At 40.7% G+C, this 25,364-nt stretch overlaps 1 protein-coding gene across 3 annotated transcripts in view; it reads left to right on the top strand.

Annotated features, from left to right (window-relative positions):
* SYBU (syntabulin) overlaps positions 1-25,364 on the top strand; it is a 72,443-nt gene that overhangs the window by 5,509 nt on the left and 41,570 nt on the right. For 2 of the 3 annotated variants that reach the window (XM_082858890.1, XM_082858893.1), the window contains exons 3-4: positions 18,214-18,411; positions 21,285-21,344. In XM_082858890.1, coding sequence (XP_082715016.1) covers positions 18,214-18,411; positions 21,285-21,344 — 258 coding nt within the window. The remainder of the gene's footprint in view (positions 1-18,213; positions 18,412-21,284; positions 21,345-25,364) is intronic. The other variant, XM_082858891.1, reaches the window with a different exon arrangement.

Here is a 25,364-nt window from a genome sequence, read left to right as displayed (position 1 = left end):
GCTTTCATGTCCTCTCTTTTATTTTTAGTCAGTTTTTTTTTAATCAATATTTTGGCATCAAATCACCCTATCTTCCTTCCCTCTCACTCCCCCTCCCCATGTTTCCTGTTTTAACGTGCCCAGAGAAGTGACAAAACCCCTATTTGTGATTTGTGTTCTGTGTGTGGCCCATTGAATCTAGGCCTCTGTGCATTTTTCTCCCTGTTTTTTGTTGGTAGTGCATTGTTATGCATGTTTGTCGTTGTGCCACAACTCCAGCCTCTATTAGAAAAGCTAATGACCTGGGCAAGTCTGTCACATACAGCAGTCACCTGACGTGGTTAGCAGCATGACATACATTTCTCTTTGCTCAGATGAGGCAATAATTACCCCTTAGAACTAGGAGGCAGATGGATTGCTGGGTTTTAGGCTAGTTCTCCTTGGGGTGCCTTGTAAACATGGCAGGTGGGGGAAATGATGCATATAGTGCGCTGATGGTTTAATGGGAGACCAGTGATTTCCCTGAGTTATATCCATGTTTCTAATGTGCACGCACATACACAGTCAAGTTTATGACTTAACCCATTAAGAAACATGTACCGGGGCTTCCCTGGTGGTGCAGTGGTTGAGAGTCCGCCTGCTGATGCAGGGGACATGGGTTCGTGCCCCGGTCTGGGAAGATCCCACATGCCGCGGAGTGGCTGGGCCCGTGAGCCATGGCCGCTGAGCCTGCGCGTCCGGAGCCTGTGCTCTGCAGCGGGAGAGGCCACAGCAGTGAGAGGCCCGCGTACCACAAAAAAAAAAAAAAAAAAAAGAAACATGTACCAGATCAATCAACTGAAAGACAGAATCCAAGATTCTTCGCAGTCTAATCCTGAGTAGGGTGTTTGCAGAAAGTACTTTGGTGGTTACAGTGGCCGAAGAGGAATCCTTCTTTGAGTGCCAGTGACCTAGAGGTAATCATTGTTGCTGTTTGTGGGAAGAACAATTACGGCAAATTATAACCTGACTGGTGCCCTGCCGCGGCATGATAATGCCTCCAAAAAGTTGCCTGGCCTTGCCAAACAGAAATATTTCTGCTATGCTTTTGTCCAGTTGAGGAAACTTGGCATCTGGATAGAGTAAGCCTTTGAACATAATGATCAGGATTGAGATGAACTGATGGGAGTGAGCTGCAGTACTGAATTACACTATAAGTGAATGACTGCCAACATGCTGGAAAGAAAAAAAACAAAAACCCTAAGAATTTAGTATCATTTTAATGAGCGTGGGACCTAGGCACTGTTGCATAATATATATTTCAAGTGCTTAACTGCCTCAGTGTCAGAAATAAGTACCCAATGAAACAGGTTACAGATGAAGGGCACACAGACAATGTTTCTTTGAGGATGTGGTAACTGCAATCAGGGGGACAAGAGCAAAATTTTTGACATTTAATTAAAAAATTACTTAGCAATGGGAACAGTAAAAGATAATCATGTTGGAATTGGACCATGCCTGAGAGCAAATCATGGTACTTAACGTGAAAATCTTTTATGTTGTACAATACTCATGTTTATGACATTGTTTCGCAATTTACGAGAAATTTTGTTTGTCTGCTTTTGAATCCCCAGGAAAACTTGTTTAAAATGCAGATGACTAGGCACCACCCAAGCCTATTGTCTCAGGATGGGAGGGCCCAGGAATCCGTATCTTATAGGCTTTCTGGATGACTCTTATGCCTACTGAAGTCTGAGCCTCATGCTTTGTGTTCTGTATGTGTTTGGAGATTTTTGTGTGAGGGATGGGTGGGGTATGCCCCGGTGGCATCCCAAGATGAACAAGGATCAAAGATGGCAGAAGTGGTGGCCAGCCAAGCTGTTTAAACCCATAGCATGAGGCAAGGAAAATACTTCCACATTCCCTGGGAATTATAGCTTCTCACTCTATATTTACAATTCCTATGTCATTAGTCTTAGCAATAATATTATTTATGTCTACATAATGGGTTTAGCTTGTGTTCAAGTGGTAGAAAAGCAAAAGGGAGGAGAAAGCATTTCCTTCCTTTATTTTCCTATGAAATCCTCTCCCTGGATTTACTATCTCTAGCCATACTTTTTTTTTTTTTTTTTTGCGGTATGCAGGCCTCTTACTGTTGTGGCCCCTCCCGTTGCGGAGCACAGGCTCCGGACACACAGGCTCAGCGGCCATGGCTCACGGGCCCAGCCGCTCCGTGGCATGTGGGATCTTCCCGGACCGGGGCACGAACCCGTGTCCCCTGCATCGGCAGGCGGACTCTCAACCACTGCGCCACCAGGAAAGCCCTAGCCATACTTTTAATTCTTTTCATTTACTTACTTTGGTATTAGGATTATCTGGGGTACACTGAAAGCAGGTGTACTGGGTACAACATGAATGTACCCTGAACACCCAGTAGGTATACTGAGAGAGATGGAAAAAAGAGAAACTGAGGCCTGGGAGTAGCAGGACATTGAACTTCTTGCAAATGTCCACAAAAATGTATTACCCAGTTAAGCATCTATTCAGTGCCTGCTAAGGATCAGGCTAAGGCTACAAAGATGAATAAAACACAGGGACTGGAAAAATCAATTATTTTACTGCCTTAACCCTGACACCAAAATAAATGGGATGCCACATCTTTGGATGCGTTTCCCACACAACTGACTTTATCTCACTGATTTTGTGTCTGGTCCCTCTTACCCACACCCACTCCACACATACTCCTTCCTTGTCATTTGAGTTTGTTGCTCCATTTATTATCTGCGTTGGCCTCTCACATTTCATAAGCCCAAGGGTTCAAAGAAGTAGCATTCATTAGTGTGGTGTAGCAGATAAACATGAGCCTTGGCATCAACAGACCTGAGTTAAAAGCATGGAATGAGATTAGAAAGGTGGGCAGGGCCAGGTCAGGAACGGCTTTGTTTGCTGTGTGAAAAACGTGACCCCTGAGATCCAGGGTCTGTACAGGAGCTGGACCAGAAACGTAAAGAGTGAGGCCACCTGGATAGATGACAATAGAATTAGAGTCTAGAACTGGACAGTGTGTGCCCCTTCTAACAATATTCAGAATTCTTAAAATTCAGCTTTTTTTTTCTCTTACTATCTGGGCCAAATAGCACGCATAGGTAGTTGGATACGGCACACGGGCTGCCATTTCGCTATTGCTAAACATCTTTCAGAACCAGTGAAGGGTTTTCAGCAGGGAAGGGTCGTCTGGTTTATGACTAGATTTATAATTTAGAAAAGTCTTTCTAATCACATGTTGGAGAGTGGATAGGAGGAAACAGGGAATGACGGGGAGGAACCTGCCTGTTCTGAAGGCCATTGTGGTGACAGTCTAAGTGAAAAATGATAAAGTAATATGTGTGAGGGTTGGCCCCAGAACATATGTGTCTGAATCACCAATTACAAGTGGAATGGTGTCTACATTTCCACCGGACGAACCCAAATAGAGGAGCAGGACTGGGGAGAGGGATGAGTCTGGTGACGGAGTTCAGATTAGGCTTTGCTGCATTTGAGATAAAGGTCTGGAGCTGTGAAGAGAAGTCAGAGATGCTGGTAGCTGAAGTGAAGGGACTTGGTGATACAGGTTTCCCCACTATCTTAAAGTAGAACATCCTAGGAAACCTTTTGTAAGCAGAAATGGCATAGAGTGAAGAAGCAGTCATCTTAGGACACGTCTTGCTAACGGATGCCCAAAATAAGGTAAAGCACAGACGCAACAGGCACAGTTCAGAGCTCTGGCAGCGTGATGCTGAGATGCCGAGTGTAGTTCCTGGAGGACCAGCTCTGCAGCCACACTCACTGCTCGGGCTGCACGCTACCTCTACAACAGATCGATACAAAACAGATGCTGAATGCTATTTTCGATATTTGCGTTGTTTCATAAAAGCAAACGTTCTCTTCGGATTTCTTTTGGTTATCGAAAACAATGCAAACGTAGGTCTTTCCTGAAAGTGAAAAGCAAACTTTTTTTTGTAAAGCAAACTTTCTAAATATGGGGGATGGCTGTCATTACCAAAGCGGGGAACATGGAGGAAGAAGGTTAGAGGACCCTGGCTAGAACTCTGAGATAAAACGAGAGGACGCAGAAAAAGGACACCGAGGCATCTGAGAACAGGCAATAGAGGGGGAGGAGGTGAGCCAGGAGTGACCGTGTCTCCAATCCCAAAGGACGAGTGCGTTCCCAGAAGAAAGCAGCCAACAGGTTCAGATGTCGGTCGCAGCAAGAGTAAGTAAGGTGTGTTTGTAAAAGTGCTCAAGGATGAGACCACTAGGTTATCAGGGATCTTAGGTAGAAACAGTCCCAGAAAACTGTGGGGATGGACTCCAGATTGCACCAGGCTGAGATGTGAATGGGAGGTACAAAATAGGGTGTAGACAACTTTTTTTAAAAGCTTAACAGGGGGCTTCCCTGGTGGCGCAGTGGTTGGGAGTCCACCTGCCGATGCAGGGGACACGGGTTCGTGCCCCGGTCCGGGAGGATCCCACGTGCCACGGAGTGGCTGGGCCTGTGAGCCATGGCTGCTGAGCCTGCGTGTCCGGAGCCTGCTGAGCCTGCGTGTCCGGAGCGGGAGAGGCCACAAAAGTGAGAGGTCCGCGTACCACAAAAAAAAAAAGCTTAACAGGGATGGGAAAGAGAAAATAGAATAAAAACAGGGGTTGCATTTAAAGTAAAGATAGGGTGTTTATCAAATCAGAGACATTTTTTTTTTTTCAGAGACATTTTGATAAAGTTTTTAGGCTGAGGGAAAATAGACAAGAAAAGAGAGAGAGAGAGAGATTGAAAATAGTAGAGAAGTGATAACTTTGTAATAAGACCAAGGTAGACCAAGAAAGACACATATGGAAAGAAAAGAAAGGCCTGAGGTGAATATAGGTAAGTTTATTCATAGGTCAGGGTAGGTAGCTGAAGGATGCATTTCACAGTCTAGGTTAGGTGCTTCTTCTTTATCCTCCCTCTATCAGACTGCGTGACCTGGTTTGAAATTTTCATATTTAGTTACCTTACTCTCCAGTAGACTGTAAGCTCCATGAAGGCAAGAACACTATAGTTCCTTGCACTGTACCTGACACACAGCGGTTGCTTAAGGAGTATTTATTGGAATTTGGTAGAAGGTATAATTTGGAGAACAGGACAAGTGAAATATTTTCATTCATTTAATGCATTGAGAGCAGGATACTTAGTTGCTGGGGAAGTAAAACAACTAGAACGGTACCCAGTACTCAATGTAATAGGTTTATTCAGTGAAGGAAACATTCCTGTCCAGAGGAGTTCAGCGTCTCTAAATGTCAAAAAGAGTCATTTGCGTAACAGGACCATGCCTCCAGTGCTGTGGTAGCTAGAAGAGAGCTCTCTTGCTAAGAAAATCCCCCACTCAAGAGTTGGTACTCAGAAGCCAGGAGAAAAACAGCAGCCCGGTTTATTTTTTATTTGTTTAGTTTTTTGTGTGTATATATAAGTGTGAGATGTGTGTGTGAGGTGCATGCGTGTGTGTGATTGGGGGGTGTGTGTGTGTGTGTGTGGATATGTCATGAGTGATATACATGTGTATGAGTGTATATGAGTGTGTGAGGTGTGCACACGTTTTGTGTGCCTGGTGGTGGGAGAACTGGAAGGTTTGGGTATCAGCAAAGCTTTCTGGAGGAAGTGATGCCTGAGCTCTGTTTATTCCACTCTAATCAGGCTTTCCTCCTATTCCACTGAAGTGACACCTGCCAAGTTCTCAGTGCCCTCCACCAAATCTTACGGTGGCTTCTTTGTCTTCACCTCTTCATCCCCCCTGAATTCCCATCTCAGTAAATGGCACCCGCTTCATCTAGATAACAGCAGCCCAGTTTAGAGTCAAGAAGGAATTCGGCACAAAGCCACATACCCACGTTTCCCAGGACTCAACTTGACCCTGGCCACCACCCCGCCCCACCGCCCAGGTGGATTTTACTCTGAGAAACCCCAGGGGAGATGCATGCACTTGGGGTCCACGAGGCTGCTGGGCGTGCCTGTATTGTAAGGTGGCTTTGCTGGTGTCTGCTCACAGTAACCGCTCTAAACCTCCGCTGCTGTCGGGCTTGGACTGTGACATCTCCTGCTTTGGAGACCCAGTCCAGCCCCTCGTCTGCCAGAGCTGAGATCCTGCCCAGCTGCTCTGCGCATTGCTGGCTGTTCGTGGTGCCCGCCCTCCAGTCGCTGCCCGGGTTACACTGCTCTGGCTCCAGGAAGCCAGTCGTGTTAGGCTGACTGCTCCCACTTTTGAGGGAACCCAAACCAAACTTCCCAGTGCCCATGATGGGGGCTTGCCCAGCACTCACGCCCATCCCCTAGAAACCCATCCTTCAACTTTTCCCTGCTCCGTGTGCATTTTCACAGGCGCCACCTCTTTCCTGGCTGGCTCCCTCTTATTCTCTCCTCTTGAGTGTGGGAGTCCCTGAAGGTAGGATTCATCTTAGACGCTGACCCAATTCTCAGAATTCTCGAGACCCTGTGGACCTTAACCTGCCCTTCTATGTATTCTGAGGTGTTTGTGAGGATTATCTTTTCCTTAATGCTAATTATTATATGTTTTCAGCTCAAAACTAATAACCATGTGCAAACACATATGTCAGAGTGGACGTAATCACATTTATAGGGTTTATCTTGTTTTGCTTTTTGCCAAAGTGAGATCACGCTGTACTGACCTATGATCCTTTCTGTTTATTTAAGTAAATATTTACTGAACACCTGTTGTGGGCAAGGTGCTATCCTAGGAGCTGAACTAGAGGGATGAACAACCCTGACAGGACGCCTGACCTCCAGGAATGTGTATTCCAGGCAGTCCCTGTACCTGTCACTGCTTGTCAGTCCATAGAAGTGACCCCATTCGTTGTAATGACAGCTCGTATTCCACTGTTTGGAGGGCCTTCATTTATTCAGCCATTCTTCTGTGGATGGACGTTTCATCTCTGAGGCTAACTTTCAAAATTCGGAATTTCATTTTGTGAATGTCACTGGAACTAACTTGTTCCTGAGCGTATTTCTTTCTCTCTCTCTTTTCTTTCTTTGTACCTTTTCTTTAAAGTGAAGTAAATACCGTGCTTCACATATATTCCCTGAAACAATTCCTTTTTTTCCAAACAGAAAAAAATTGACATGTAGCAGTTACACAAACTGTATAATAAGCATTGTTTTTTCCTTAATGTTCTTTAACATTTCTCCATTTTTATGCCTTACTCCGTCTTGACAAGCACTATCTTCAAATTCTCAATGTGAGAAAAAATAGAAGGAAGGGGGAAAGGATTTACATTGCTGCAAAAGAGCTCACTGTAATTCAGGTGTCCTAAGAGTGGTTTGCAGTTTCCTTCTTACAAGGTTCTCAAGAGATCAAGAGATAGCTTCTTAGTGTCTGTCTCTGTGTCTCTATTCTTTCCTTCCTACCTTCCAGCTCGCCTCCCTCCCTCTCCCCTTCTCCCTCTCTGCTATCTTTTCCCAACAAGGAACCTTAAAAAAAACACAAATCTTTATAAAGGTATGGCTTAGAGACTGCAAATAAACTCATATTACTAAGAAGAGGGAAGATCAGAAGTATTAGTAACATCCCTGTTTTGGAAAGATCATAACCCTGTGAAAGAAAGAGCAAGAGAAATAAAAGCTTGCGAGACAGAAGAATTCCCCACCCCCCTGCTGGGGCTCACCTGTCTCCTGGCAGTGACTGAGCCACCCTGGTTCCCAATTTCAGCATCGGCTGCTCCCTCACCAAAACTCCTAGATAATCTGTCATTATACTACATTGACTATTTGAACCAAGATATTTTCCCCTGCAAATTCCTCCTGTGGTTGCTCGTACAAATCAGACAACTTGGCGCTTGGTAGAAAACCAAGTAGAGACCCTTGTTTGAGAGAAAGCACGAGTCCTGTGAAGAAATGGGCCTGCCTCACCTCACTTCACTTCACGTGCTCCTTTGCTGCCGAGTGCTGCACCAGAAGGACTTTTATGGGAGTACTCAAGGCTCCAAAATAGCTCAGAAATCCCGGGAATGTTTATATGGGAAATGATTATTTTGTCTCCAAGAAACCAGGGAAACGTTCATTAAATAATTTCTCAGTTCTCCACTTGGTTTTTATAGACGTGGGTTGCATGTCTTCGTGGAGGGGCTTCGTTCCAATTACTTTAACAAGCTCACCTCCATCGGCACACACGTACGCTCGCGTTTACACATCCTTCAGAGAAATTAAGTTCCCTTTGACCCCTCATCACCTTGCACCTGCCATCTTATTTCCCTGCTCCTCCTTCACAAGCAAAACTCCAAAATCCTATCTCCGTAATTCGCCCTCGTCAAGCACGTGAGTGACCACGTCGGCGAATCTGACGTTCTCTTGTCTGTCCTCATTTTCCTTGATTTCCCAGCAGTACTCAACACGGTTGAACAAGCATCTTTCTTAGGAAAGATTTTCCTCCTTGGCTCCTGAGGTCCCGCCCTCTGAGAGTCTTAGCTCCACCCCATCCCTTCCCCCCTCACAGTGTCAGGTGCCTCAGTCTTCAGCCCTCTTTTCCTGCCATCCCCAAGGGCTCAAACCTTTAACTTCCTCACTTGTAGGATGGTGATGCTCCGCTACGCGACCTCTCCTCTGAGCTTTAGGCTCACATATCCAACTGCCTACTTGATTTCTCCAGTGTCCTGGTGAATTTGTGTCTCCGATTGAACGTATCAAAACCAGAATTCTTAATTTCACCCCCCACAAACGCATAAACCCATTTTTCTCCAAACTCAGAAGTGACCACCATATTCTCCATTGCTTAAGCAAAGAACCTAGAAGGTATTCTTGACCCCTTCCTACTTTTCATTGTCATATCTTTTTTTTTTTTTTTTTTTTGCGGTACGCGGGCCTCTCACTGTTGTGGCCTCCTCTCCCGTTGCGGAGCACAGGCTCCGGACGCGCAGGCTCAGCGGCCATGGCTCACGGGCCCAGCCGCTCCGCGGCATGTGGGATCCTCCCGGACCGGGGCACGAACCCGTGTCCCCTGCATCGGCAGGCGGACTCTCAACCACGGCGCCACCAGGGAAGCCCTCATTGTCATATCTTAATGCTTCCAATTATGTTTCCAAAATGTATCCCAAATCCATCTCCTTTTCTCAATTTTTACTACTACCACCCCAAACCACTGTCATCTCTCATTTCTACTATGACAGTGGTCTTCACGTGGGTTTATTGCTTCTAAACCTTCATTCCTAAAGGGGCCACACAACATAGGGGCTAAGAAGGAGCCTCTGGAGTTATAGCCTCTTTGGACTCATATCCGCGGCTTACTGTGGCCTCAGGGAGGTGTCTTAAGCTCTAGTGCTGGTTTTGTATGCCTGTCTTATTAGTGTCTGTCTCAAAGAGATTAAGTTAACTAAATGTGTTAAGTAAGTGCTTAGTATTCTAAACATACCTGGTACTTAGTAGGCACTCAATAAATATTAGCAAGACATAACATCACTAATTCAGTCTGTTCTCCACAGACCAGTCATGGTCATCTGCTTAATGCACATGATGGCTTCCATTGCACTGGAGATTAATGTAGGTTTCCTGCCTATAATCCTCCACATGCCTTCAGCCTCATCAGCAATTCTTCTCTGCCCTCAGCTTTCCAGGCCTCTTCTCAGTTTCCTCAATGCACCAAACTCCTTGTTCCCTCTTCCTGGACTTTTCTCTTCCCTGCCTTTTTCAGGATTGGTTCCTTCTCATTTTTTTGGTCTCAATTCAAATTACCTCTTCAGGACCTTCCGTGACAACCTGTCTAATGAATACCTTCCGACCTCCCACCCAGCTAGTCTCTATAGTATCACCCAGTTTGTTTCATGAACAGTACATCACAATCAAAATTTCTTCTCTGTGTGTTTTGTTACTTCTTCATTAACTGTCTCCACCACTAGAATGTGAACTCCTTGAGGACGAGGATCTTGGAGTCTTGGTCATCATTACATTTCTAATATCTTGAAGACTGTCTGGCACACAATAGGAAATCAGTAATCATTTGTGGGAAGGATGGTTGGATGGATGGATGAATGAGATTCTTACACTTCAACATTGGCAGTTGTGTAGTGTCACATTGTATAATACTGAATCAAAATTAGTGTGGAGACTTGTAGACTTGTGAATTCTCACTCCGAAAAGATGCTAAAATTAAGTGAAGGAATAGAAGTTCAAATTTGGCTACTGAAAGCCTAGAATGCAAATTATCTGAACGACATGCATTAAATGGTTACTGTGTTGAAGCAAAAACTGGAAACAACTAGAGTTTCTTGTCTCAAATTTTGTGGTCTGTTTATGATGGGATGGCTTCTTTCTAACAGCTTCCTTTGTCTGTTTTTAATTTGAGCATTCCCAGAATTTCTGCTGTTTCCTCTTGGAACAAACATAGGTAGGAAAACTTAGAAAACAGTTAGCTTGTGGTGCTGAGAAAAACAAGGACTTTACAGTCAGACAAACCTGAGTATGAATCTTTGGGTCCATACCTTAGTAGCTGTGTGGCTGGATTTGTTAACCTCTCTGAGCCTCAGTTTTTCCACCTATAAAAATGAGATATTATTAAAATTATATGATAAAAATTAGTATCCTTGCCACATGATAGCTACTTAATAAACATTACTTTTCTTACCTACCTACATCCTTTCAGAGCATCCTTTCTTACCTACCTACATCCTTTCAGAGCATGGTTAGTAGTAAGAATTTCACAGGGTTCAGATTAACCATGAGTTTAAGCTATAGACATTTTATCTGTCTCCATTGGACTATCTTAAAAAATGTCAGTGTCTGGATCAGTAAGACTAGTAACACCTATAACAGTGTCTGGCACGTAGTAGATACTCAGTAAATATTTGTTGAATGGATGAATAAATAGGCTGTAAACACTTTTGTAATTCATGAGAATCAACTAGAGTTCTGTATAGTTTAAAGTAATGTTTCCTTAAAATAGAAATGATTCTTCCTCCACATTATGCAACTGAACATTGAACAGCATCAAACCATAACTGAATGTTTCAAGACATTATGGCACAAAACCGTGTTTTCTTCCACCTGATGTTATTTTTAAGTATGTCTTTTGGAATTGTTTAGTTCAGCATTTCGGAAAACAAATGAGCTTTGAGATCTAAATTCAGAAGTGAACCAGAAGTTCTAGAGATGTGTCTTGGACTTTGAAAAAATATTTTATATGTAATCTTTAGGTTACAAGGAAGTTGAAGTAGGAACTTGGTCATCCTAATTGCCACCAAATGTGTTGGGTGGCACTGGTTGTTAGACACTTTAGTTAAATATCAGGAAATTATATGACACACACACTTTGGGCAATCCTAATATTTTAAAATGTGGATTAAAAAATATATATATATACAGATGTATATATGTGTGTGTATATATATACTCACTTTGCAAAAGATATTCATTGCTTTCAAAATTTTATCAGAAAAGCATTTCAAAGTAATATGGAAAGGATAAATTTCCTAAAAATTAAGAAAATAATAGTACAGTTAACATCTAACCTTACACTGCATTTAAAAATGAATTCCAGATGGATTTGATATAATAAAAACTGAAATTATAAAAATCTAGAAGAAAGAGTAGGTAATAGTTAATTGATCTTGGAGTTAATAAGGACATTCTAAGCATTAAAGCATTGGAAGAAATCACAAAGGAAAATATGGAGAGATTTGACAACTAGAAATTAGAAAAGGTTGGTTGTCAAAAACATTATAAACTAAAAGCAAACAAACTTGGTGAAATGTGCCAAAGGGCTATGCCTTTCATGTATAAGGATTTCTTACAGATCAATAAGAATTCCTTAACACCTTAATAGAAAAGTTGTCAGAGGACATGAACAATACATAGGATAAGTGTAAAAATAAAAGGCCAGCAAACATATGAAGGACATTAAGCCTCACTGATAATTAAATACATGCAAGCTAAGACATCAGAAATACACTTTGCATCATTAACTTGGCAAAAATGCAAACAAACTAGTATTCATTATTGGCAGGAATTGAATAAGTGGGATACTCTCATACAATATAATAGGAATATAAATTGCCTCAAATTTCTCGGAAGTCTTAGTAATCCATTTTTAGAGATATGTTCTATGAGATAATAAAAATTTTGACAAGAGATTTATCTGTAAAATGTGGTGTTAAAGCAATTTCAAGGATAGTGAGAAAATTGGAAACATCCTAAAATACCCTACAAGAAGGAATTGATTTTTAGAAACACTGTGTTCCTATTTTAAATAGTTACTTATTTAAAATAATGTTTTTGCGAAATTAAATAAAACATTTTGACACTTTTAAAAACATACCCAAAGAAGAGATAATACCACAATGAACACCAATAAGCTGCTTGTGCACTTTATCCAGATTAATAGCAAGATGCTGTCATATTTGCGACATCTGTCCCTTTTTCTCTTCCCTCTTTTACTTTGCTGAAGCATTTTAAAGCATATATCCAGACATCATGTTATTTCATGTCTACCTACATACCTCAGCATGCTTTCTTAAAAAAAATGGACATTTTCTTACATAATCACAGTGCCATTTTCATTACTAACATGATTTAACAAGGAATTTAACATAATTCCTTGGTACGCTAGAGAACACTGAAACTACTAGCCCTAGTTGTCTCAAAAGTGCCCGTTTGCTTCCTCATGGTATCATTTAACCCAGAGGCCAGCAAACTTTTTCTGAAAAGGACCAGCTAGGAAATATTTTCAGCTTTGCTGGCCAGATGATCTCTGTTGTAATTATTCACCTTTGTGCTTGAAAGCCACAGTTGACACTATGTAAAGTATTGGGCTGTATTTCAATAACATTTGATTTACAAAAGCAGGCCGCTGACAGGATTTGGCCTGCAGGCTGCAGTTTGCCAACCCCTGATTTAACCCATTACTGTTCTCCATCTATTTTATAAGGTGGACATTAGTTTTAAAGCTTGATTAGATTCAGGGACAGTTTTTTTGTGGCGAGAATGTGGAGAATGCTGTGTGCTTCATCTCACATCCCATCAGAAGGTATATAATATCTGTTACCCCACTGTCAGCTATGCTAAGAATACTCAGTTGGTACAAATGGGTAAGGCTTGATCCCTCTACTGCAGACTCTCCACCAGCCTTTTGTCTGATGGTTTCATCCGTTACGTTTGTTGCCTAAATCAAGTATTTCATTATAAATAATTGCAAAATACAGTTGACCCTTGAACAACATGCGTTTGAAGTGTGTGGGCCCATTTATACTCAGATTTTTTAAAATGGAGATATACTACAGTCCTACATGATCGGCTGTTTGTTGAATCCTTGGGTATAGAACCACATATGTGGTGGGCCACTGCTAAGTTACACGTGGGTTTTCGACTGCATGGAGGTTAGCACCCTTAACCCGCATGTTGTTCAAGGGTCAACTGTAGTAATTTTCTGCTATTCCATCTACTTTCATTAACCAGAATGCTTCTGTAAGGGAGAACTTTCCAATACCAATGAGCGATTTAAGTTATCCTGAAATACAGTTTGTCCAGTAACATTTTCTACAATCAGGATATATATTAATTCTTTCTTTCCTTTTAATTGCCAAATTTCAATATAAAGAATTGGCCCCTGGTTCACTTCCAAAGATTTCCGGTGGGTTGGGATTTTGGGGGAGTTGAAAGGGCCTTTCTTTTTTTAGTTTTATTTTGTATTACTATGAACTCATAGACCTTTAAAGTATATCCAATGATTATCAGTCATTTGCATTTATTATTCTTTTTGATGCTCAAATTATTCCATCTTTGGCCAGTGGGGCCCCTTTGTGTTGGCTACTGTTAGTCTTAATAGCTTCTTTCTTTCTAGCCTGACAAATTCCAGGGAGAAATTTTCGATAACAGAGTGATGAAACTATAATGTATGTTGAAATTTTAACAAAACAAAGAGCAAGCAAGCAAGTAAATCCTATGTATAAAAATCAGTAAGAAGTACGCCAAATAGTTAAATATTTTTTCTGGGCAGTACAATTATAGGAAAATATTATCCCCCCCCCTTTTTTTTTTCACTTCTTTGTACTTTTCTGTACTCTACATCTTCTGCATTAAAGATTATTACTTTTATAATTTAAAAATCTGTTAAAATTTTAACAACCCAACAGATTTTCTTTAATTTAGCAAGTTTCTTTAGTCCATTTAGAATAAGATACAAATTATCTTAAAAGATACTTATACACACTTTTTTCAGAATTATAAGTAGAGTCATTTTACAATTATTAACTATATCCTGTATTCTCAAAAAGCTTTTAGTGTAAAGGGAGAGGAAAGTAGATTAAAAATCATTTTTTAACAACCTCCAGACTACAAAATTATATTAGATGTCTGCTTCTCTCATCTGTCTTTATAGACATTAAAATTTTTTTCCCTTAAAACCAATTTGGAAACTAGTCAGTATTATATTTCTTACAGCACTTGAGGTGGGCCACAACTTCTGGAGGTTCCTGGATCTGTAAATATTCTTCAGTTATCCTTAATCCTGTGGGTTGACATATTCAAAGCAAATAAACAAGAACAAATCAGCGGAAGAACTTATTCCTCAGTATAAATAAAACAGGGCATGTAAATTAGTCTCCTTCAGTGCAGATGGTGATCATTTAGACGTGGCCTTGACGTGGGTCACTTTTACCTGAGATCCACCAGGGGCCATCCCGGACCCAAGTAAATGGGATTTTAAATTGTTGATCCTGGAAGGAAATCATCTTGTATGGATCCATCCCAAATGGATCACACTGTGTAAAGCATGGAAAATGGTCCTATTGCGTGTATATTTATTGTAATGAAGTTATACTTAACCATGAATAGTGAGAAAGAAATGTAAAAACTCAACTATGTTAGAGCTGGTGTGGGTGCGTGTTTAAGTGTGTTTTAAAAGAAAAACCCATTTCTCTCCAGTAGAATTGAGAGTCTCCTACACTCTCTTCCTAAAGCCTTGGAGGAAAGCTTCCCTTATGCTAAAACCAGGCTGAAATGTTCTTACTTTTCTCCATTCTGGAAATCTGAAACAACCCACACTTTTCTGGGTAAATCATTCAGGATTTCTGCCGTTTCCTGCCCGGAAACAGTTTCTTCATGGTGTCATATTAGAAGTTTTTCTCATTGATAATTTCTTTATACTAACATAACTAATAAAAGCTATAATTCTATAAGACAAATTCAACAGTCAAGGTAGCAGCAAAGAACAGAGGGCACACACAAAGCACTTCACTGAAGCAGGTTTAATAAATAAATCTCTTTAATATGTGCTGGATCCACATGTAGTTTGGCAGATAGTAAGATTAGACATGAACAAGCAAAGAACATCCACTTGGTTCCCTATTCTTAGAATCTTGGAGTAAATGTGAACTAAGAATATCTTGCAGTGCATTTTGGAAAGGAATATTATCTTCATCTGGACTGGTGGTCTGCTTCCAGCTCTGATCATGAAGTTAAAAAGGAGGAAGAGGAGGGAAGGGGAAGGGGGAGGAGGGAAGGGGCCCTAAACAAGACTTGTTGAAAAAATAACCACTTCTTCAGTGCTGCACAGAGGAGAATACCTCGGGTGCCACAGGTGACCAGATGACTCTCTGGTACTGAAGCTCTGTCGCTTTTGCTAGGGGCTTACTTTGCATAACTTAAAGTGTGGTCTCTGTAGTAGGAAAATTAATGGCCCTGCCCTTTCCAAAACCAGATTCCTGTGTTAGTGTTGGTCCCATTACACAAAACAGGCACATGCCCCAAGCTTCTCTGATAACTCAGTTTTTCTTGGGTATGGATTTGCCTTAACAGACTTAGCAGCTTACAGGAAATATGTGCTGGAAGTGATATTTACCAACCCCTTTTACTTACTTATAAGCTCCATCAGTATGGGGGCTGGGTACAGTGCCTGTGGCTGGTTCAGTGCCAGGACTTGATACATATTTGTTTAATGAAAGACGATGTCTCAAATCCCTCTCGTTTTCCCCACAATGTGAAGTGCAGTACCAGACAGTTAAGAGGTGATAAATGAACACTTGTTTACTAGGTAATGATTCAAATTGCTGTACGAGGTACCTGAAGTTAAAGATTTATTTAGGTATTCACCTCCTCAGTCCTTGCCCCCAGAGTTATTGGCTGTAAATATTGATGACAGGTGAGGCATACATGCCAGGTGAAAAATTGCTACTGCGTTCCCTAAACTGCCACCATTCTGAATCACTTCAGTCCCCAATTTTTAATCAGACCCTAGTACTTAATCCTTGAAATGACTAGTACTGAAAACATGGCATATCCACATTCCTTCTTATTAACTCTGGCAAAATGATAGTAGAACCAAACAAAACACATTCATTTTCTGTTTACTTAAATTACAATTTCGACGATGTTTCTCAGTACTGGAAATTGTTTAATTTTGTCCCTTTGAGTCTGAGAGTTCTCAAGAAAAATTACCTTTTAGGGTAGAAAATCTGAAGCATGGATTTTTGTTAATTTGGGCCATCTCTCTTTTAAAAGAAGTAATTTATGGAACTGACTCATAGGGAAATACTTTTAAAGACAATAGGTAATTTTGGATGATTAGACCTCAATCATTTGAGCTTCTCTGCTTTGGGATAGGAATCAGGAACCAGGCAGGCTCTCCCAAGGCCGTGTGCAGACCTGTTGAACCTTGTAAAAGTGCTGGAATCTGTCTGAGTAATTAGCAACTTTGCACTCAGATTTCTTTGGATTGAAGCAATGGGACATGCAAATGTAGGAGAAAGCCAGGGACAATAGCGAAATAGCTGAGCAGTAGTGGCCAAGAGGAGTCTCATCACAGTGATTCAGGGACAAAGTCTCTTCAGTTCAGGAAGAACATAGCACATTTAAAAGAGCAACAAAGACAGAAGGTATGAACCGTGCACTAAAAACCATTTACTTCCAGAAACAGACCATTGAGGTCCTATATAGACTAATATGTCCAAAAGTCAAAAAAGATACAAGAGAAATACATCATTTTACTAGTGCCAAGTTCACTTTGTTCTAGGAACTTAGATATTTCATAATAAAAATTGAAATAGAGGCCAAAAGTGAAGCAAAGGCAATTACTTTTTAGATGGATTCTAGTCATCTTAATTCAGGCAACCAGTATATTTTATTCAGAACTACTTCTGTTTCTGTCTTCATTCAAGCTATGAAGTTTTAAGATAGCCTTTGATAGATGGCAAGTTATTTTAGTTCCTTTAATATTTATAAAAGTGTAAGAGTCCTAAAAGTTATTAGTACTAAATGTCCTTATTCATTTTTTGCCCACTTAGTTACTAAAATAACTCTGACATCAAAATATTTCCATGGAATAAAGAATTATTTAGCAGTGAAGATTTACCACTAATTGATTAGTTTGAGTAGACATACTGTTAAGTAATGTTGATTGGCTTTAAATTCCCATACAGTTCTCACCACAGTATAACTGAATTAACCAACCATTATAAATATTTAATAGATATGGAAAGCATTTATAGGAGTCAGCAATGCGACTTTCCTGTTTGCTTTATAAGCATCTACACAGGTCACTTCATATCATGCATATTAACTTATAGTAATGACCACGGTAGTAATATATAACTTGAAAGTTAAGGGAATATTTTTCATTTGAATATCATTTTTATTTTACCCATTTACCCCAAGCAGCAATATATCTAACTGATGTATTTTGGGTTGAGTGCGTTTTATAATAAAACAGGATCACTGCCTTCTGCTTTCTTTAACTCCTAAAGCCAGCTCTTGCCTCTATCAAACTCTGTTAACCACTTGATGGGCCCAGTAATCAAAAACTGGGTGTGGTCAGTAATATTCAAGTAACTTTTTCCTAACCCCAACGACCCCGAAGACTTCATATGAAAAATCCTGAACTGCTCTGGCAAACGTTTCATTTACCTACCCCATCAAAAATGTATGGACGATTATGACCCGAAAGTATACTACCTCAAGGGTCAAAACAAACTAATTTAGGTTTTGACGACAAGAATGTTACAGAAATATTTGTGATGCAAAATCTTGTACGGTTTTGCCTTAAAATATGTTTTATAATAGCTGATATTTCCTTTGTTAACACGATTGGCCAGAATATAGAAAATAAAAGGCAAGTCACCCACAGGAGTCAACCCGGGCCTCTTGAGCAGAGTACGTGTGTGAGCGCGTGTGGGCATGGCTCACTGCCTGCCCTCCCTTTGCCATCATTGATTTCCTCCCTCTTCATTAAACACTCATTGATTCTTGTCTTCCAGATGACACAGGCTGTCCTAGTAGTCAGTCAGTATCTCCCGTGAAAACGCCCTCGGATGCTGGCAGCAGCCCTGTTGGCTTTTGCCCTGGAAGTGATGAAGACTTTATCAGAAAGAAATGCACAGTTGGAATGGTTGGTGAGGGAAGCATCCAGTCAGCTCGACATAAGAAGGAACCAAAGTCAGGCCTTGTAAAGCCAGGTGAGTGTATGTAAACTCTTCATGTTCTTATTGGAGCAATATGACTAGAGGGATTTCAAATGAAATTTGAAATGAAACACCTGGATATCAAGGTAGGGAACACTAATGCTGTACCTAGCACCCAGAAACATCTTTTTTTTTTTTTTTTAAGTGAAGGAGGTAGAGCATAGAGTGGAATATTTTCTGTACTAGTTGTTAATAATTAAGAATGCATAGTGACATATGTTTCCGTTATAAAGACATGTAAAAAAGGGAGGAAATTTGAAGAAATGTTAACTGAATGGTCTAACAGACATTTAAACTATATAATTAAGTCTAGCATAAATTATACTAAGAAATTACTTGGTACCATTCAAAGTGTGCACAAATTGTGAAAAGAACAGGTTATCTTGATGCCCATCTGTAGGGCTGGGCATACTTGCTGACCTAGTTATTTTATTTGCTTTTAAAGATTTAAATATGAATATGATGCTATATATTCAATATATATATACATAGAATGTTCAATAATTACAAAATAGTAAAAGCTATGAGGTGAAATGGAGATTTTTATTACAGTGAATGAGATGCCATGAACATCAGAAAAGGTCAGTTCTCAGAATTTGCAATATATAAATAAATATTTTCCATCTCAGAAATATATACAGTATATGAACAAATATAGTTTTAGTGAAATTAAAGTTATAACTTGAAAATAAAAGGACCTGAGTATTGGCATTGAGAGACAACCCCTATATTGCATTATTTTCTTCAGTATCACCAGTTGTACTATACATATTAATGAGCCTGAAAAGACAGATTAATGGCTTGCATGAGCCCCATTCCTTACATTTGTCTTCTGATTTTTGTTTGGTGATATCATTGTGCAAGGAGCTATAGATGGCTTTATTTCAATGGAGCCAAAGGTTGGTCCTGTGTACGCTGCCATTGGAAGGTCCTGTGTCCTCTTCCATCTCTCTCTGCTTTTGTTCTTCCTGAATAATTGACATGCATAGCATATCTTAATGGATTATTCTTCGTCTTGCTTTTGGTCAACCAAAGAGAATGTTGTTTGGTCTGAGAGCAAAACTTAAACTGTATGAAGAAGAAATCCCCTGTTTCCTGATAGTTCCTGGTAAATGTTAGTCATGATGAATTTGTTAACAGTCCTTTGCTTCGGAAAAATATAAAAAAGAAAGAGAATGGTACACAATGGAGAAGACAGCATATAAAAGAGAAAGATGGACATTGTAAAAAAGGTGTTGGGTACCCCCAATATTTAAGACAGAGACAATGAATTGAAGAGTGTCCTGTAATTATAGCCAAGAAATAAACCATTACCTTGTGTACTCAAGAATCAGAACTGTCTTCCTCCCTCCCCCAGCTCAGTTCTCCTTTTTTTAAATTAAGAAATAATTGCTATACCATAAAATTCACCCTCTTAAAGTGTACATTTCAGTGGTATTTAGCATATTCAAAAGATCATACAGGGCTTCCCTGGTGGCGCAGTGGTTGAGAGTCCGCCTGCTGATGCAGGGGACACGGGTTCGTGCCCCAGTCCAGGAAGATCCCACATGCTGCGGAGCGGCTGGGCCTGTGGGCCATGGCCGCTGAGCCTGCACGTCCGGAGCCTGTGCTCCACAACGGGAGAGGCCACAACAGTGAGAGGCCCTCATACCGCAAAAAAAAAAAAAAGAAAAAAGATCATACAAACATCACTACTGTCCAATTTCAGGACAGTTTAATCTCCCCCAAAAGAAGCCTCATACCCATTAGCAGTCACTGTCTGCTTTTCCTTTCTTCCAGCCCTTGGCCACCACCAACCTACCCTCTGTCTGATTTGCCTGTTCTGGACATCTCATATAAAGGAGTCATACAATATATGGCCTTTTGTGTTCGGCTTCTTTCACTTAGCATAATGTTTTCAAGGTTCATGTATTAGTACTTCATTCTTTTTACGGCTCAATAATATTCTATTGTATGGATATACCACATTTTAAAATAGACTTTTTTTGAGCAATTTTGGGTTTACAGAAAAATTGAGCAGACAGTAACAGAGTTCTTATATCCCCCCTCACTACCACTACTTCCAGTTTCCCCTGTTATTAACATCTTGCCTTAGTGTGGTGACAGACCACATTTTGCTTATCCATTCACAGTTGATGGACATTTGGATTGTTTCCACTTTGGGGCTATCATGAATAATGGTGCCACGGACATCCATATACAGGTTTTTGTGATGCTTTCAGTTCTCTTGGGTATATACCTAGGAATGAAATTGCTGAATCATATGACAACTCTATGTTTAACCCTTTGAGGAATTGCCAAACTGTATTCCCAAATGTCTGCACCACTCTACAAACCACCAGCAATGTATAAGGGTTTCAGTTTCTCCACATCTTTATCAACAGTTGTTATTGTCTATCTTTTTGATTATACCCACTCTAGTGAGTGTGAAGTGGTATTTCATTGTGCTTTTGATTTACATTTCCCTGGTGGCTAAAGATGATGAGCATTTTTTTTTTTTTTTTTGCGGTACGCGGGCCTCTCACTGTTGTGGCCTCTCCCGTTGCGGAGCACAGGCTCTGGATGTGCAGGCTCAGCGGCCATGGCTCACGGGCCCAGCCGCTCCGCGGCATGTGGGATCTTCCCGGACCAGGGCACGAACCCGTGTCCCCTGCATCGGCAGGCGGACTCTCAACCACTGCGCCACCAGGGAAGCCCGATGATGAGCATCTTTTCATGTGCTTATTGGCTATTTGTATATCTTCCTTTGAGAAATGTTCTCAATTTTCTTTTAACCTGGGAGCAGTCACCAATGGAGTCTGCTTCTGTAGCATACAGGATGTGAGTTTAAGAGCAGAAGCCCTGTCATCCTCTTTTTGTATTCCTAGCACACAGGGGCCGGTGTGTATCGAGGGCACAATCAACATTGGTTGACCTCAACAGCAAAGGTAGGCTATGGGATTGAGAATATGAAATGCTGCAGGAAAGAATGTCCTCTTCATGGATTGTGAAGAAAAAGTAGATTTTTATTGTGAAGGTATTGTAGGACTTGAATGCAACCTGAAATTATTTCATTTTTGTTATTCACCACGCCTCCACCCCCTGGCCCCATTCCAAAAACATTTTATGGTGGTGACAATACAAAGAAACAGTGAAAAAAGAGACAAGTGTGGTGCAGCAAGAACAACCTAAATTTAAATGGCAGTGAAGATTATCCTTGCCCTTCCTTGTTTCAGTAATCATAATAAGAATAATCATATCTTAACGAAAGATTTAAAACCCTATGTGTATGTACAGAATCCACCCTCAGCAAGTCTGGTTCCTACAGAAGATACTTGCTAAAGATCAACTACTTGTCTTGCTGAGAATGTTTAAGCCTTATGCTTTCATGAAGAACATGCAGACAAAAAGAATAAAAAGGAGAGGGGGCGGGAGGGAAGAAGGGAGGAAAGAAAACAAGAGTTGTTCTTCATGCTGTTTTGATAATGGATCATTTGAGAATAGTGAAGGCCACAGACCCATACTCCAGAAAAACACACACAAAATATCACATACTATTTCTGAGGTTTCATGGGTCTCCTTTATTAGGATTTATGACTCCTAGTTTAATGACCCTTGCCCAGAGGCAGAGCCTGAAACAGGGCCTTTGTCAACTGCTTCTGATTTAATTGCTCAGAGGCAAACTTATCACCTAAGTAGTGCTGACCTCGTGATTTTTTTATTTATTTGCATTTTATCAAGGTCACAGGGGTCCCTAAAGGTTATTTCTTAGTTGCCTGAAATTCCTAATGTCATCACTAAAAACCATTGCTCGAGCTTTTGACTGGGCCCCAGTTCTGGACAGTAAGCTCTTTGTATTTAGAACAATCTGCACCGTGACCTATAGTTCTCTGAACTTTCAGCAGAATAAATCTGTCATTCTCATAAATAGGAAGAGAGGAAATCCTGGAACCGAGGCCCCTGGGTGACTCCAAAAATTATAAAATGCACAGACATAATCTGTTAAACCACCAGAAGATACTGCTCTCCGGTTAAAATGTTCCACCTCCTCTGTCCCCAGGTGACCATCTCCCCTCAGCCTAAACTCATCTTCCGCTCTTGATGTGCGCTCTACTTTTTTTAAATAAATCGACTCCTTAGGACCAATACGAGTTTATTAAAATAGCAAGCAATTAGTGTCTCTTATACAGATGCTCAAGGGCCCTTTAACATTAACCTGGGCTCGTTTTATTTTAGGTCCGTTGTTCTAGATTCTGGAAACTGCTGTTCATCTCAGAAGGGAGTTATAGAAATGCCCCTTTGGTCATTCAGATAAAGAGCTAATAATATTTACTGAGTATCTAATGCAGAAGGAGAAGAGAACTGTGTCACAGGATGCCAGGAAGGGCTCTGAAAGGTGAGCTGAGCACGCCAGCACCTCTCCAGCAGGGTACTGTGGCACGCGCCCAGCATGAAAGCCCTGCTTTCCGCCAAGCAGGACTCGTGTTGGAACTTCTTGGAGGCAGTGAGCCTTCTGTCATTTTGGCTTCTATCACTTAATGCCTATGCAGATTTAATTAAAAATTACCACCGAAGAGCGGAAGAAAACACCCCTGCAGTTCAGTTGAATAATGGCTTTGCCTTTTTCATGTCAACTCAGCACACATTTAAGACTGAATCTCCAGCGTGTAATACAATGTCTGTCGTCAGGTAGGTGTTCAGTAAATACTTCTCTGAGAATAGAGTGTACAAGGAATCATGTGTAGTGTGGGGGGAACATGGGAAAGGTAAGCAAAGATGACCTCAACATCATCCCTGCTCTTAGGGACCGTATCGTTTAAGGCAGAAAACTACAATAAATCTGGGCTGCAGTACAGATTAAAAGGAAGGGAATGAAGGCATTCTGATTGGGAACTTTTTTTTTTAATAATTAATTTTTATTGGAGTATAGTTGATTTACAATGTTGTGTTAGTTTCCGCTGTACAGCAAAGTGAATCAGTTATACATACACATATATGCACTCTTTTTTAGATTCTTTTCCCATATAGGTCATTACAGATTATTGAGTAGAGTTCCCTGTGTTATACAGTAGGTCCTTATTAGTTATCTATTTTATATATATAGTAGTGTGTATATAAAATCCCAATACTTTTTGAGGGATCTGCGGTGCTACCATTCCTTCTCCCAGGTGCTTTTCCTATATGTAGTTCACAGTCAGTTTTCCTGATGAGATTTTTCTCACCTAGAAAGGAAAGGCCTAATTGGATTTCTGTGCTAGGACATTAAATGACATTCCTGGGCCTCCTTTAATGCTTGATTTTCTACTTGGGGAGCATCTTGACCCAAAGGAGAAAAAGACCCAGTGTTATTGTTCTACAAATGCAAGTACTAAATCCTTCCTACACAAGGCTTGTGGGAGAGCTGGGGAAAGAATTACACAATTTAAACAAATATTTAGAAAATGTGAAAGGGAGAAAAAAACACCTCCCGGTTAAGGAGATAGGTCAGGAGCAAATGGTTAGGGTCACTATAATTGAAAAGAAACCCACATTTAGAAACTGAAATGTTGAAATCTGCATTTGAAAGATGTCACCTCTGCCATCAGCATTCAGACTAAGTTAGTATTCCCTTGTCATCAGACACCACCCAGGCTTTTGAAATCAGAGACCTGGCCAGATGAACTGTAATAACCTCACCACAACAACAGAGGATGGGTTACTTTAAGAAGACGCTTTCCCACATTCAGAGGCATTTGCTGGAAAACTCTGAAGGCACCAACTGGGTTAATGATTAATCAACACTGGTTCCCTTAGTAGATTGAGGCTCTTTCACACACAGCCGATAGCCTGCAGCTGTTCCCGTGCTTATCACAAGCGTTGTCCCTTTCACTTCAAAGTTAGTTCTGTGAAATAAAAGAGACAGTTTACAGGATGGGGTGCGGGTGGGACATACATTCTTATAATAATTTGAGCTACAAAGAGGAGACTTACAGCTTACAGTCGGGGGAGGGCAGGGCTGGGGGGACACCTTCTAACCACCAGACTCAGGAGCCCAGTATACTAGGTTCACAGTTCCATACCACCTCTTTATAACTGTGCACTCTTCAGCTACTTGTTATCTTCCGGAAACTTGGTATTCAGCATCTGTAAGATGGGTTATTGTGACAACTAAACAGATTAAAGAATGTAAAATGCCCAGCATTGGACCTAGCACAAAGTAACTCCTTAGTAAATGTTAAGAATGGTCATTTGTTGCTCTTAAAATAGATATCAGAAATTCCTTGCACTTTGTTTACAGGAAAACCCTTAAAACTGTCCACAGAACTTATATGTTTATTTAAAAAAAATTCTAGGAGGTCATGTCTCCCAATTCACATAACATGGGGGGGAGTGTTTGCTATAGGAGGGCACTGAAAAGAGCATTAATTGACAGCTGTTGGCTTGACAATGAAGAAAGAGATGGGAAAATATGAAAAAGCAGACAAAAGACCACTGAAAAGCGTAGTGGCCTTCTAAGTGTTTCAGGCTTTAAATGTTTTGTAGCACTTAATGCAATAATTAATGTTCCAGAAACAGACTGAGTCAGTGTGATGGTGGAGTTGGCAGAAAATAATGTGTATGAGGGCAGGAAAACGTCTTGAACATTTTAGAAATGTTTTCATAGAGTGGAAAAATTAAAATTTTAGTGCTAAAAGAGATTTTGGTTAAATGGAAACATGCTGCATTCTTTGGCAAGGGGCAGTACTTTTCTAATAGCTTACAGTTTCAATCAAAGTTCTTCCAGCAGCAAAGCCCAGCCTCAAATAAAGGCTTAAGTCTATTTCAGATACTGAAGATATCTGGAAGAATATATTAAATGTTGTGGGCTTGCATGACTCTGAAGTTCGATTAAAAATTGTTTTAGCTAATATTTATTGAGCCCTGACTGTCCCAGGCAAAATTCCAAGGACTTTACTCATTTAATCCCAATATCAGTGTGAGAAAGTGAT

Source organism: Leucopleurus acutus, assembly GCF_964270905.1.
Source record: "Leucopleurus acutus genome assembly, chromosome: 17".
Lineage (NCBI taxonomy): Eukaryota > Metazoa > Chordata > Mammalia > Artiodactyla > Delphinidae > Leucopleurus > Leucopleurus acutus.
Note: the sequence above shows the minus strand (reverse complement) of the source record. Positions and strands in the feature narration are given on the sequence as shown.